This window comes from Trachemys scripta, chromosome 12 (assembly GCF_013100865.1).
Source record: "Trachemys scripta elegans isolate TJP31775 chromosome 12, CAS_Tse_1.0, whole genome shotgun sequence".
NCBI classification, from domain to species: Eukaryota; Metazoa; Chordata; order Testudines; family Emydidae; genus Trachemys; species Trachemys scripta.
In genome coordinates, this window is record NC_048309.1 from 31,215,591 (window position 1) to 31,231,747 (window position 16,157).

General features: G+C 45.8%; 1 protein-coding gene across 1 annotated transcript in view; it reads left to right on the forward strand.

Annotated features, from left to right (window-relative positions):
• Positions 1-1,118: 1,118 nt before the first annotated feature.
• Positions 1,119-16,157, forward strand: part of LOC117886015 (cytosolic phospholipase A2 gamma-like) — a 31,038-nt gene continuing 15,999 nt past the window's right edge. The window contains 7 exon segments of the mRNA XM_034787649.1: positions 1,119-1,460; positions 9,805-9,921; positions 11,414-11,553; positions 12,588-12,786; positions 14,305-14,419; positions 15,158-15,172; positions 15,175-15,297. Of these exon segments, the coding sequence (XP_034643540.1) occupies positions 1,119-1,460; positions 9,805-9,921; positions 11,414-11,553; positions 12,588-12,786; positions 14,305-14,419; positions 15,158-15,172; positions 15,175-15,297 (1,051 nt within the window).

A 16,157-nucleotide genomic window follows, 5' to 3' on the forward strand; every position in this document is an offset into this window, starting at 1 on the left:
TGTTTGTATTTGTTGTGCTTCTGATTTGAGACATGCTGGTCTCCTGAGTGCCTTTTCGAGATCTTGAATAAACTTGGATTGTTTCTCCACCTCGGTGTGTTCATTAGTGCGTAGTACACCGGGCAACAAACCCTGTTGGCCCCTCGAGGCCCTTTGGGCTGGCAACAGTTTTGGCGCCCAACATGGGGCTCCAGGCTGAAATTTAGCCCTGCCTGGATCCCTCCTTGTGGCCGACGGATTACGACGACAACCGACGCCCAGAGCTCACCGGTGACTTCATCGGGGGCCTTGGCGGAGACGTGGTTTGATCAACCCCAGAGGGCACAACGGTGCAACGCACACGGACAGTGGAGAAGCAGCTGTGGGCGACGGAGCAGAACCAGACCCTTGGATAAGGTAGGAACAGTCCAGTAGGGACTTTACCTGTTTGGACCTGGGGATGCCCAATGTCTCCCTAGAGTATGGGGCAGGGACAGAGTACAGCCGGCGGGGCACAGTGTACACCCTTAGAATTCATCCTAGCAAATTGGGATGTGTTTGGGTCAGATTTGATGCTTAGAAGTAAATTAAAAAGATTCTGTACAGTTGAATGGCCTCAATACCAGCTGGAGTGCCAGGAAAGGTGGCCACCAGAAGGATCACTTAATTACAACACAATCCTTCAATTACTTTTGTTTTGTCAGCGAACTGGTAAATGGAATGAACATCTCTATGCATATGCGTTTATGGTATTAAGAAATAGGACTGATATTTTGCACAAGTGCCATTTGACTCCAACAGACTTGGTAGTATCTGTTGCTAAACCCCAGAACCCTCCCACAGTTGTAATGCCAGAATTGGTGTCCCCTTCGACTCCTCCACCCCCACAGGCTCCAGAGAGTACCCCCTTGGTGGGATTGTATCTGTTGATTACTGAGAATGTGGTAGCCCGTCCAGGAACTCAGGATCGTGCAGCCCAGATTGTGCCTGTGTACTCTCATGTTCTTTTTAACCCAGTGGACATAGCTGCCTTTAAGGCACAGGCAGGTGAATTCTCTACAAATCCAAGTAGGTTTATTTCAATCTTTGAAGGGTGTCTGGCTAGTTGTAAGCCTGACTGGGATGATTGCAATATACTTATGAGAACCTTGTTGTCTGAGGTGAAGTGGAATCAGGTTATAGCTAAGGCTAAGGAGGAAGCACAGAGAAGGCATAATGAGGATAGAGAAGGCAAGCCCTTGCCTCAGGTCGCTGTTCCCCTAGTGGACCCCCAATGGAATCCGAATGAGAAGGAGGGTTGGAAGCTGCTTAACTCCTATAAGGAACTGCTTATACATGGCCTCCAGCACTCAGCTGTCCGACATAACAATTGGGCAAAGCCTTATGAGCTAATCCAGGAAGCAAATGAAAGTCCAGTGGCTTTTCTGCAGCATATTCGGGATACCATCAGGCAAACTACCAGTGCAGACCCAGATGATCAGGCAACTGAGGCAATTATAAAGGGTATCTTTACCAGCCGTGCGGCCCCTGATATTAAAAGGAAATTGCAGAAAAAGGAGGATATAATGGGAAAGTCTATGGCTCAGATTTTGGAGACTGCAAATAGGGCTTATACCCTTAGAGAGGGAGAGAAGGAAAAAAGGCAAGTGAAAATGATGGTAGCAGCGGTGCAGGCCGGTGGCAGAGGAAGGTCACAGAAAGGCGGAAGGGGCCAGGGAATGAGAGGTCATGGATGTGGGAGCCCTGGTCCCCAGGAAAGGCGTCTGGGTCGCAACCAGTGTGCCATATGCCGGAAGGAGGGACATTGGAAAAATGAGTGCCCTGAAAGGGAAGGTACCCCTATGATGGCAGCGGAGGATCAAGACTAGGGATGTCAGGGGAGACGGACCATCCTGCCCCCGGAACCCTGAGTAAAAATGAGGGTGGGAAATTCAGAAATAGACTTTTTAGTAGATTCTGGAGCAGCACGGACAGCTGTAAATCAACCCCTTCAGCTGCCAGTGGCAGACTCCTTCACAGTGGTGGGTGCCACAGGGAAAGGAACTACGTGCCCAGTGTATGCCCCAGCGGAATGTGCCTTGGGAAACAGAACTGTATCACACAAGCTGGTTTACCTCCCTGATTGTCCAACACCACTACTAGGACGGGACCTGCTTTGTCGTTTAGGTGCCACCCTGCATTTCACCCAAGATGATATAACTCTCACCTTAACCCCTGAGAATGCTTGAATAATGACCCTTGCAGTTGTGGGAGCTATGCAAGCCCCAGAGTGGAGTCAGTGGGAGGACCAAGTGTATCTCCTTGTCTGGGCATCAGGGGTCCCAGGGAAAGCAACCCATCAAATCCCTATTCATATTCAGCTCCTCCCAGGAAAAAGCCCAGTGCAAATCAAACAATATCCGATTAAGAAGGAAGCCAGAGAGGGACTGCAAGAGACTATAGATTGGTTCCTAGAGTACAGTGTACTATGAGAATGCCAATCAGCGTGGAACACCCCCATTCTGCCTGTACAAAAGCCCTATAGCATGTATCGGCTGGTACAGGACCTTAGGGCAGTTAATGAGCGGGTTAAGACTCTGCACCCCCTTGTTCCAAATTCATATACACTGTTGGCCTCTATAGGGGGGCAGTATACCCATTTCTCGGTCCTAGATTTAAAAGATGTTTTTTTCACAATTCCAGTCGACACCCAATCTCAAGAGATATTCTCCTTTGAGTGGGAGGACAAACAAAGGGTTAAGAAGCAGCTTTGCTGAACAGTATTGGCCCAGGGATTTAAAAATTCCCCCACTCTGTTCGGTCAGGCTCTGGCTGGAGACTTGGAGGAGTGGAATAATTCAGACAGAGTCCTACTCCTGCAATATGTAGATGATTTACTAATTGCTGCTGTGGGTCTGATCCCTTGTCTCAATACCACTGTGAGTCTCCTGAACTTTATTGGACTCTGAGGACACAGGGTAGCTCGAAGCAAGGCTCAAATTGCTCTTTCAGAAGTACAGTATCTGGGATCTCACATAAGGCAGGGAGAGAGACAGCTCTCAAATGAAAGAAAGGAGGCTATCTGCCAATTTCCTATCCCTAGCAACCATAAACGGCCCAGAGCATTTCTGGGCATGGCAGGCTTTTGCAGGATATGGATCCCAGAATTTGGACTGTGGGCTAAACCTCTGTATGAATGTGTTAAGGGAGCGGATCATGACCCCTTTCACTGGTCCCCAGAAGCGGACAGAGCATTTAAAATCTTGAAAAGGAAATTGATGGAAGCCCCAGTCCTAGGTCTGCCAGATCTCTCTAAGCCGTTCCAACTGTATGTGCATGAAAGGAGAGGGCTAGCTCTGGGAGTGCTTACTCAGCTATTAGGTGCCTGGAAACGTCCCGTAGCCTACTTTTCTAAACAACTGGATTGAGTTTCAAAGGGGTGGCCATCATGCTTGCGAGCAGTCGCAGCCACTGCTCTAGTGCTTGGGGAAGCTGAAAAACTGACACTGGGAGGAACTGTGCAAGTGTATATTCCCCATATGGTCCAAACCCTGTTGGATACTAAGGGTGGTCTCTGGCTCACACAGGCTCAGGTTGCTCGGTACCAGGCAAAACTGTTAGAGAACCCTGAAGTTACCCTGCAAACCTGTCCCTCCCTTAATCCAGCTACCCTGCTACCAGAAACAGAAAAGCAGGAACATGACTGTCTGGAAATCAAAGATGTCCAATATTCCAGCCGCCCAGATTTAGAAGATCAACCACTCCCAAATGCTGACTTGGAATGGTATACTGATGGCAGTAGTGCTGTTATAGATGGGCAAAGGAGGGCTGGTTATGCTGTTGTGTCTCTCCAAGATACCATGGAAGCTAAGAGTTTACCTGCTGGGACATCTGCCCAGCTTGCTGAACTAGTGGCCCTAACTCATGCACTCGAACTGGCAAAAGACAAACGGGTCAATATCTTTACTGACTCAAAGTATGCTTTTGGGATATTGCATGCTCACGCTGGTCTGTGGAAGCAAAGGGGGATGCTAACAGCCCAAGGCTCCCCAGTCAAGCATGGGTCTCAAATTCTCTGGCTTTTAGAAGTGGTACAACTCCCCTCAGCAGTAGCAGTGGTGCATTGCAGAGACCATCAAAAGGAAGATCAATATGTAACCAAGGGCAATGCCAGAGCAGACAGGGAAGACAAGTGTGCTGCTACCCTGAAATCACCAACAGAGGAGAGTGCCCAAATGCATGCCCTCATCCCATCAGTAGGTGAGTTTGCAGCCCCTCAGTACTCCCATGATGACAGAAACCTGGCTGACAGTCTCGGTCTCCAGGAAAAGGAGGGATGGCTTTATTCCAGGGAGGGAAAAATCCTCCTGCCCAAGGGCCTAATCTGACCAGTGTTGCAGAAACTGCATCAAACCACCCACGCAGGCAGAGAGGCTCTTACCCAGCTTATGAATAAATATTTTCTAACCTCTAGACTTAAACCCCTAGCATCACAGGTACAGGCTGAATGTTTAATCTGCCAAAAGAATAACCCTCGACCAGGAGTAGCAGTGTTGCCAGCCACCTTGGAACCTACCCCAGGCCCAGGATTGGTGTGGCAAATAGACTTCACTGAGTTTCCCCAGACCCAAGGGTACAGGTACCTCCTCGTCTTAGTGGATCGATTCAGTGGATGGCCTGAAGCCTTCCCATGTCCTAACAACACTGCAAAAACTGTGGCTCTTAAGTTTGTCAAGGAGATCATTCCTCACTTCGGCCTTCCCCAGTGGATGGAATCTGATAACGAAACACACTTCACATCTCAAGTTGTTCAAAAGATACCAAGTGCCTTGCAAATCCCCTGGAAGCTCCACACACCATGGCGACTACAAGCCAGTGGAGTAGTGGAACGCACAAATCAGACACTCAAGCGACACCTCTCAAAGGTCTGTCAGGACGCCTCTCTTAGGTGGCCTGATGCTTTGCCCCTTGTGTTACTCCGCATTCGTGCTCTCCCCAAGGGCAGGTTAGGGCTTATTCCCTTTGAGATTATGTTTGGAAGGGCATGGCCTATGAATGGTACCCCAGTTCTGGCAGGGGAGTGGGAAATGGGGTGTGGTTTCTTGTCTCAGTACATGTGCTCTCTGTCTGCTGTTCTTTCTTCTCTTCACAGATACACCAAAGATTCACAGCCTCTTCTGCTGGATACCCCGGTCCACTCCTTGCAGCCAGGCGATTCTGTACTCGTGTGGACCTGAAAGGACGAGCCTTTCCAAGAGAAGTGGAAGGGACCCCACACTGTCCTGCTTGTTACCCACACAGTGGCAAAGGTCGAAGGACACAAGAACTGGATTCATCACTCTCGACTGAAAGCAGTACCCACTCCTGAACAGTGGACTGTCCAACCTGCTGAGAAAGCTTCTAGAGACGATTTGGGACTTAAGCTGTTATTCAAAAGACAGTAAGGGTCACTGGGAATGCCTAGTGATCTCTCTAAACAGCCACAGCACTCTCCCCACGAGAACCCGGAGCATTGGTTTTGTCTATTCACAGAAGGCCGACCTAACCTATGGTCCTGGTCCTTTTATTTTTTTATTTGTTTGGTGTCAATAATTTTTATCTTCTGGGCATTTGGGTTGTTGTAATCACAATATGGGTTCAGGTTTAGGGTCTCTCACAACATTCCTTTTTGTCACAGAAGCACTCTTTCTGTTACATACTGTTTCACCCACATCACATGCAGGATGGGAAGCCATCCCTGCAGACATGGCTACCAATACCTATGAGGCCCTAAAAATTGCCTTTGCCCGTGAGTTCAATCTCTCCAGCTGTTGGATATGTGCCCAGACTCCCCACCATTCGGCTGGATTGCCCTGGAGAGTAGTTCCCCAAAATTGGTCAGACTTTTGTCAAAGGTGGATGGTTACCAGCAGCAGCACCTCTGACATTTTAAGTTTATGATCTAACTGTACTGCGGAAGCTCCGTATGGCCTACACAATGGCTCTTGGAATTCCCACTATAGTAGCACTCGTAAGCCCCAGCCCATTCGTTTACGATCTCCACCCACTGGTCTCATATGTTATCAGCAAGCCAGTAACAACAAGTAATCATACCTGGTTTGCCGGCATTAGTACATGTAGATATTATATTGGTCCTGGTATAAGTCTCACTGTTCCTGTACTAAATGCCACCGGTTGGCAAACCGGCGCTGCATTCTTTGCCCTTTCCCCACAAGCCACCCTACAGGACCTACAAGGTAACAATGGAAAGGCTAATTATGGTGAAGCATTTTGGGTTTGTGGTACTAGTGCCTACAAATGGCTTCCTCATGGTTGGCATGGTAGCTGTTATAAAGGCTATCTCGTTCCTCCCCTCCGTGTTCTAACCCAGGCTCCCTCAGGTCGCCCCAGATATTACCAGTCCCTAAGAGCTACCATTGAACCCATCGGTGAAGGAGACAGGTTTGGGATGATATTCCTCCCTACTTATGGGGCGGGATGGCTAGCCCAACTCTACAGGAGACTGTCTAAATTTCTCGCCCAGTTTGCCAATGATACCCTAGCCATAGAAAAAGGCATAAGCTCCGACCTGTACCAGCTTCGATTGNACCAAGTGCCTTGCAAATCCCCTGGAAGCTCCACACACCATGGCGACCACAAGCCAGTGGAGTAGTGGAACGCACAAATCAGACACTCAAGCGACACCTCTCAAAGGTCTGTCAGGAGGCCTCTCTTAGATGGCCTGATGCTTTGCCCCTTGCGTTACTCCGCATTCATGCTCTCCCCAAGGGTAGGTTAGGNGGCAGGGGAGTGGGAAATGGGGTGTGGTTTCTTGTCTCAGTACATGTGCTCTCTGTCTGCTGTTCTTTCTTCTCTTCACAGATACACCAAAGATTCACAGCCTCTTCTGCTGGATACCCCGGTCCACTCCTTGCAGCCAGGCGATTCTGTACTCCTGTGGACCTGAAAGGACGAGCCTTTCCAAGAGAAGTGGAAGGGACCCCACACTGTCCTGCTTGTTACCCACACAGTGGCAAAGGTCGAAGGACACAAGAACTGGATTCATCACTCTCGACTGAAAGCAGTACCCACTCTTGAACAGTGGACTGTCCAACCTACTGAGAAAGCTTCTAGAGACGATTTGGGACTTAAGCTGTTATTCAAAAGACAGTAAGGGTCACTGGGAATGCCTAGTGATCTCTCTAAACAGCCACAGCACTCTCCCCACGAGAACCCGGAGCATTGGTTTTGTCTATTCACAGAAGGCCGACCTAACCTATGGTCCTGGTCTTTTTATTTTTTTATTTGTTTGGTGTCAATAATTTTTATCTTCTGGGCATTTGGGTTGTTGTAATCACAATATGGGTTCAGGTTTAGGGTCTCTCACAACATTCCTTTTTGTCACAGAAGCACTCTTTCTGTTACATACTGTTTCACCCACATCACATGCAGGATGGGAAGCCATCCCTGCAGACATGGCTACCAATACCTATGAGGCCCTAAAAATTGCCTTTGCCCGTGAGTTCAATCTCTCCCGCTGTTGGATATGTGCCCAGACTCCCCACCATTCGGCTGGATTGCCCTGGAGAGTAGTTCCCCAAAATTGGTCAGACTTTTGTCAAAGGTGGATGGTTACCAGCAGCAGCACCTCTGACATTTTAAGTTTATGATCTAACTGTACTGCGGAAGCTCCGTAAGGCCTACACAATGGCTCTTGGAATTCCCACTATAGTAGCACTCGTAAGCCCCAGCCCATTCGTTTACGATCTCCACCCACTGGTCTCATATGTTATCAGCAAGCCAGTAACAACAAGTAATCATACCTGGTTTGCCGGCATTAGTACATGTAGATATTATATTGGTCCTGGTATAAGTCTCACTGTTCCTGTACTAAATGCCACCGGTTGCATTCTTTGCCCTTTCCCCACAAGCCACCCTACAGGACCTACAAGGTAACAATGGAAAGGCTAATTATGGTGAAGCATTTTGGGTTTGTGGTACTAGTGCCTACAAATGGCTTCCTCATGGTTGGCATGGTAGCTGTTATAAAGGCTATCTCGTTCCTCCCCTCTGTGTTCTAACCCAGGCTCCCTCAGGTCGCCCCAGATATTACCAGTCCCTAAGAGCTACCATTGAACCCATCGGTGAAGGAGACAGGTTTGGGATGATATTCCTCCCTACTTATGGGGCGGGATGGCTAGCCCAACTCTACAGGAGACTGTCTAAATTTCTCGCCCAGTTTGCCAATGATACCCTAGCCATAGAAAAAGGCATAAGCTCCGACCTGTACCAGCTTCGATTGCTGGCTCTGCAAAACTGCCAGGCCCTAGATTATGTGTTAGCCTCACAGGGCAGGGTCTGTGCCCTTACTGAAGAAGAGTGTTGTACCTATGTCCCAGAGTTTTCATAGGATATTAACAAGCACATCTTGTCAGCTGAACAGGCCTTGAACCAGTGGAAGACCCAGGAAGGAGAGCCCACTATTCTTGATTCCCTTTAGGGTTCGTTACCTAGTCTAGGGGGACTAGGGGGAGGCATTGTTAGCATTTTGCTCACAGGTGTTGTGATATGTTTTGTTCTTTTTCTTTTGCTCGCTTGTGGTAAAGTGCTCATACATAAGATTTGTATCTCCCATACCTCAGAAGTTCCCTTATACCCTATCATTGATGATCCTAATTGCATGGAGCTTAATTGCATTTTGTCTTTANATACCCTAGCCATAGAAAAAGGCATAAGCTCCGACCTGTACCAGCTTCGATTGCTGGCTCTGCAAAACTGCCAGGCCCTAGATTATGTGTTAGCCTCACAGGGCAGGGTCTGTGCCCTTATTGAAGAAGAGTGTTGTACCTATGTCCCAGAGTTTTCATAGGATATTAACAAGCACATCTTGTCATCTGAACAGGCCTTGAACCAGTGGAAGACCCAGGAAGGAGAGCCCACTATTCTTGATTCCCTTTAGGGTTCGTTACCTAGTCTAGGGGGACTAGGGGGAGGCATTGTTAGCATTTTGCTCACAGGTGTTGTGACATGTTTTGTTCTTTTTCTTTTGCTCGCTTGTGGTAAAGTGCTCATACATAAGATTTGTACCTCCCATACCTCAGAAGTTCCCTTATACCCTCTCATTGATGATCCTAATTGCATGGAGCTTAATTGCATTTTGTCTTTAGAGTATAAGAAAACTCTGCCAAAGGTTTGTTGAGTGTTCTCAAAGGAGGGAATTGTTGGCATCACTAGACATAGCTACCAGGTAACTCGGGAGAGTGGAAGACCATAAGTGTCAATGAAGCTCTCTTGCTCTGGGTCTAAGTGAGCCACAGTAACGCCATCTTGTGAACTTTAACCAACCTGAAATGCTGACAGCCTAAAAAGCAAAGCAAAGCCTGTAACACAGATGGCTGTAGTATCGCTCACACTAGCAAACGCTGTAGTGATAAGAACGGGGGAAAGGGAGAGGGGGAAGTTCACACGCGTCAAAGCTTACAAGGCCACAGATAAACAGATGAACAAGAGCTTTTCTCACATACCAATGTAGTGCCTATTGTAACTGTTGTTTGGGAGGGAGGGATAGGGGTAAAATCAAACAAAGACTTGCACACAAACAGCCTGGAGTATAAAATGGGAATCTTGTTTGTATTTGTTGTGCTTCTGATTTGAGACATGCTGGTCTCCTGAGTGCCTTTTCGAGATCTCGAATAAACTTGGATTTTTTCTCCACCTTGGTGTGTTCATTAGTGCGAAGCACGCCGGGCAACGAACCCTGTTGCCCCCTTGGGGCCCTTTGGGCCGGCAACACCCAGACCCCACATCTCCACTTCCTGGCAGCCTTTGGAGAGATGAGGTATTTTATTGGCATTTTATTTTTGGAAGGATGATGGACGTGTCCGGCTTTCCCATGAGCTCTCGGAGTGTGAGAAAGAAGCCACTGGGAACAGAAAGGCAAAAGTCCTGGAGTGCCTCAAGAGCCTTAACATTGCCTGTGCTGAGGTAGGGGCTCCATCATGCCCATAGCGCTAAGGAGAACAGTCTAGCATATTAGCCACGTGGATGGTGACTGAGATGCCTGGTACAGTGGGAGGAAACACCTCCAAAATCCTGCCCCATGGAGATATTCCTCTTGAAATACAACATTCCCAAAGCACCAGGGGGAACCAATGGCCACAGACATACAAACCTAATGACTTTTGGCAGGGCTCAAACTTTGGGGTCTTCAGTTCTAAAAGCACAAGCTCCTACCCCTTCGGCTAAAGGAGCAACACCCTTAGAATGCAGTAAGTGACTTGCTGGGGCTAATATTTAGAGGGCTCCATGCTCACATGAATTCAGTCAGTGCTTACTATAGCCCCTTTACAGCACAGAACAGAGGGGAAGGGGGCATTAGAGCCATCACCATAGTGCACAGATTGCATTAAAGTAGTGGTTCTCAACCCACAACCCACATAACACATAGAGAGCAGCATATGTGGCCCACAATGGTAAATAGGTTGAGAAGCAATACCTTAGACAGATAGAGAATTGAGTGAGCTATTGATACTTGTCTGACTTAGTATTAATATCAGTAATGAATAGTGACTGTGTAATCCTTTCTACATGTATCACAGCCCCATCTGCTGGTTGAACCGCACAGAAGTTAAAAGCCAACCACTGCTGCCCACCCTTTGCGGTAACTCTGTTAACTGGCATGGTGGAGACATGTGAGGAATATCCCAGGATTGTTACCCATCATTGAAAAGTGATGGTCCTTGGAAGGATGCAAACTCCCGTGGATCTGACATATTTGGGAACATGTGCCCTCTGAGGGCTTTGCAAATGTCGCCCTAACACTCTTCCACTGCTTCCTCCTCACAATATTCTTTCTTCAGCAGTAGGGAGAGTGACCTGGGTTTTGTGGTGCTCAAAAATCATTTCTTGAGCAGCTGCATTCATACATTATTTTTGGACACAAAGAATAGTCCTTCTACATTACACACATTTGTTCAAACAAACAAACTCACTCCCGTGAATCGTGGAGAGTAAGGGCATGAACATAGAGCACAGTAAAGAGCACTAGTAAGTTTGAGCCATATTTCAAGTCCAACGGAAATCAAAGTGAGTTAGGCACCTAACTTGCTTAGGTGCTTTTGAAATGCCCTCTAGGCCCTTACCTGAATCCCTTTGAAAATTCTGGTCCTGGTCTGTTGGTTGGTGCATACGATTTTAAGCACAAAGGCCCAGAGTTTCAAAGAGCCCCAAGGGCTACTGGGCTACCACTGTATGATTATGGCTGAAAATGCAGATAAGATGCATTTGCTCTTGGCTCAGGATGGGGATCAGGTCATTGGGCACCCAATAAGGAATGCTTCCTAACATCAGGCAAACAAATCTGGGAACTTGAGGCTTTCTCTGTGAATTTCTTGAAAGGATCTGTACCAATAGTTGAAAAGTAGAGATCACTCAGCATTCCTAGTTCACTTGTCATTCACTCTTTTCCCTCCTCCAGGATAACATGCCCAATATTGTCCTGGGATCAGGTGGAGGTCTGCGGGCCATGATAGCCCTTCAGGGAACCTTAGTGGAGCTGAAGAAGCAGGGCCTGTTGGACACTGTCATGTACCTGTGTGGGGTATCGGGTTCCACCTGGTAGGTGCATGTCAGTAGAAGTGAGAATGAGCCAGTTTTCCTGCACAGAGTTGGTGGCCACTGGGGCTTTCTTATTATCAATTAGCTCTGTACATTTTCAAGGCATTATGAGTGAGATTTTCAAAAGCACCTAGGTGTGTGTCTACCCTACAAGTGATGCTTACAGCAACCAGGGTGACAGGAGATAGGGTTTCAAAACTGGGGACAGTGAGAATAGGGCAACGTATGGGGGTTCTTAAGGTTTTGCGGATCATTGGGGTTTATAAAGAGATGGAGAATACACAGAGGGAAGGAGAGGGAAGAGTCAAAGGGGGCCCCAGTATTGGGGCTTGGGAGGAAGGAAGAACAGTGGAGTTATCCACAGAGAAAGAGATGGGAAAGGAAAATCTTCTGATACTTCTAGCTGATCAACCAGGGCCAGAATCAGTCTCTTGTGCCTGCTCCGTAGCACCTTGTTCTCAGAGTCATCCCATCAGAGTGAGCGAGAGGGGCAGAAAATGAGACAGGTAAGTGACGGTGGCCTAGTGAAATGAGCAGAGAGTGTGTGTGTCTGTGTGTTACTACCGCCCTCTACTAGGTGGGATCTCTATTGCTCCTCCTCATATTGTACCTCCTATACTGCCATGTAGTTTCCCCATTAGCTCAAGAAAGGCCCTGGGCTTTGGGTCACATTCATAATGGCCTGATTAATGTGTTCATCACCTTTGTTGGGAAGAATCAGAATTGCTTAGCATGCTCCATAGGTCCTAGAGAAGCAAATAATGGAGTTTCTCCATAGCTCAGAGTGGCAGCGGCCTTGGCTTTCAGCAGATGATCTTAGCTCTATCCTTGTTATTGCCATGAATTTCTCAGTGGCCATGGCGACAGACAGCCGTGGATGAAGTCCTTGTTAAGTCACAGATTTGTTATAATGCCAGGATGACAATTATAATTCCCTGCATGAAAAATAAAAGGTATGAAAATCAAAAGGGGGAGGGGGAACTCCCCATCTTATTCCCTCAGTCTCAGCCATACCTGTTCTGGTTCATTAATAGGTGCATGCCCACCCTCTACCAAGAGAAGGACTGGACAGAGAAAGTGCAGGACTTGGAAGAACGCCTGTGCAATACACTTTCCAAACTTCCACATGATATTCAAGAAGAGTTTACTATTGCGACACAGGCGGCTGAAGATGAACTCTTCTCTCTGACTGATGTCTGGGCCTCTTTCTTTGTCTATAAAATGTTGAAGCAGGTGGGTTGCTGTATAAATCCAGCATGGTTCCACTGAAAAGTCACTGGATTTACTTAATATATCCCTTTGTTTCTCTCTCTCTCTCTCTCTCTCTCTCGGCAGTACTTGGATTCAGGAGCAAAAGAGTGTAAGGATAATAACACCTGCTAATATTTTAAAGCTATATAAACCCTCAGGCAACTTTATAAATCTCAGCCTCTTCCCATGAGTTCTCAAAGATCACTGTGGTATCCGAACATTTCTAAAGTGAGGACTTCAAGGCTGTATAAGGGATTTGGATACCCAGTTCCCATTAAAACTAGTGGGAATTTGGCCTCTAAATCCCTTAGGTTGTTTTGAAAATCTCAACCTAGCATCTGATCCCCAAATCTTTGACTTTCCAGAATATTAACGGATGCAAAAAGAGATAGAAGGCATGAAAGTCTCAATCCCAGTCTTGATTTTTTTTTAATAATGGGCTCTTCAATCTAGCAGAGAAAAGGTCTAACATGATCCAATGGCTGGAAGTTGAAGTTAAAAAAATTCAGACTGGAAAAAAAGACATACATTTTTGGCAGTGAGAGTAATTCATGATTGGAACCACTTACCAAGGGTTGCAGTAGATTCTCCATTGCTGACAATTTTGAAATCAGCATTGAATGTTTTTCTCCTAGATTATTCCACCTAAAACTGTTTTTTGTTTTGTTTTTTTGGTAGGTTTCAGGTCATTTTTGGAAGGTTTTTTTTTTAACTTTTTTTTTTAAATAGCTAAATTTTCAAACAAAATACCATTTCAAACCAAAAAGTTGAAATGTTTTATTTCAAATTGGCCAAAACAAAGCATTTAAACTTTTTCACAATTTTTTTCCCAGGTGAAGGAATTCACCACATTTGACCTGAATTCACAAATAATGTCAATGCTCTGAAAATGAATTTTTTGTTTAATTTACTGTTCACAGTAAGAAAATTGCCTGGATTTACAGCTCCCTAAATCCTATTAATTTTGATGGAACTCATGCTCTGACTCCACTGGAGCTGGAAGTGTAATTCCCAGTTGGAGGAGACACACCCATGTGAGTTCTGATGGAGACCATAGGTATGAACCCAGAAGGGTTAGCCACTCCCTCTGCTCCTGCCACTGCAGCTACACCAATATTCATACTGTGCTAGTGTGGCTATGTCTCCTCGAGCTGGTAATCAGACCTTCCTTCCCCAGGATAGATGTATTCTAAGGTACTGATCTTGCTTAGGTGCTATTGAAAAGCCCATTACATGCCAATCTTCATCTTTAGGTGCCTAAAAATTTTTGAAAATCCGCACCTAATTCCCTTAGGCCCATTTGAAAGTCTCCACCATGAACTGTAAATATGTTTGCCCATGCAGTGCACACTAGAATGAGGCAACAATGACAAAAAATGATACTGTCACTTAAAAGGATCTTTCTAATTCCTAGCCTGAACTAATTATTCAGAAACAGAATTGCTGGGAACATCACCAAAACTTGTCTCTTTCTGTGCTAATCAATTCTTACCTTTCCAGTATGATGAGACCAAGTTATCTGAACATGAGGACACCTCCACAAGTGGGACAAATCCTTACCCCATCTATGCTGCAATAGAAGTGAACAAATTGGGCGAAGGTGACAATAGCACAGGTTAAAAAACAAGAGTTTTTTTTTTTTTTTTTTGCATAAACCTTTCTCTCTCTCTGTCTCTCTCCATATATATATATACAGTACATATATATATAATTTTCAATCAAATATTTTATCAAAGTCTTTACCAAAAGGGTTATTGATGTTCTTCATTTTCCAAAAAAACAGGTTTGACAGTACATGAAAAATTTCCATAATTGTTTCAATAGCAACTTTGAAAACATTTTAAATACAAATGTCTATCAAATAAGTTTGTGATAAATTGCTCAATGAACTTTAAAAAGGATCAGTTCTGAAAATGAAAAGAACTTGGAAAACTATAGAAAATGTGAAATTGTTGTTTGCCTTTTTGATTAGCTCTAGAGTTAAATTTATTACTTTTAGATTTGACTTGTTATGAGTCATTTTTCCTTTATACCTTTGGGTCCGAGTTAGGGATCGGTGGTTGGAGGGTGGGTGGAGAGGGGCTGTAGTGGCCACAAGAGGAATTCTGGGATATACAAGGACAACACATGCTGACTTAGGAGGGAACACCAGATGGAGGAGGTCACCATAGAATATGGCATGAAAATGACCATAGATGAAGGAACAGACTGAAAAATGAGGTAGGTTTCATAGGTGGAGCAAACAGATTGTGGGAGGAGGGGTGGTATTGAGAAATTATTGCCATTAGCCAAGAAGGGGACATCCAGAAACTGGTACTTGAAAGGTTTTACAAACCCTATCTATATTTCACAGGGACTTGGTTTGAATTCACCCCCACGAATCTGGCTTTCCCAGGCTGGGGGCATTTGTGTGTACCAAAGACTTGGGAAGCAAATTCAAGGATGGGAATCTGAACGAAAAGATGGAAGAGAAAAGTATCTGCTACCTGCAAGGTAAGCATTGAAGCCCCTTATTCTTAGCTGATAGATAGATATGTAACTCTTCTTCCAGGTGGAGTGGGCAGCAGCAAGGACTGAGTTCAATATCCAGGGGTCCCTCTTAACAATATAACACAGAAACCAGCTAAAGCCCCTGTCATAACTATAAAGGGAAGGGTAACAGCCCTCCTGTGTACAGTACTATAAAATCCTTCCTGGCCAGAGACTCCAAAATCCTTTTACCTGTAAAGGGTTAAGAAGCTCAGGTAACCTGGCTGACATCTGACCCAAAGGACCAATAAGGGGACAAGATACTTTCAAATCTTGGTGGGGGGAAGGCTTTTGTTTGTGCTCTTTGTTTTGGGGGTGGTTCGCTCTTGGGACCGAGAGGGACCAGACATGAATCCAGGCTCTCCAATTCTTTCTGAACAAGTCTCTCATATTTCCAACTTGTAAGTACACAGCCAGACAAGGCGTGTTAGTTTTTATCTTTGTTTTCTCAACTTGTAAATGTACCTTTTTTCTAGAGTGTTTATCTCTGTTTGCTGTAACTTTGAACCTAAGGCTAGAGGGGATTCCTCTGGGTTCTTTAAGTTTGATTACCCTGTAAAGTTAGTTTCCATCCTGATTTTACAGAGATTATTTTTACCTTTTTCTTTAATTAAAAGCCCTCTTTTTAAGAACCTGATTGATTTGTCCTTGTTTTTAGATCCAAGGGGGTTGGATCTTGATCCACCAGGAATTGGTGGGAGGTAGGAGGGGGGATGGTTAATTTCTCCTTGTTTTAAGATCCAAGGGGTTTGGATCTGTATTCACCAGGGAATTGGTGAAGAGTCTCTCAAGGTTACCCAGGGAAGGGAATTAGCACATTTGGG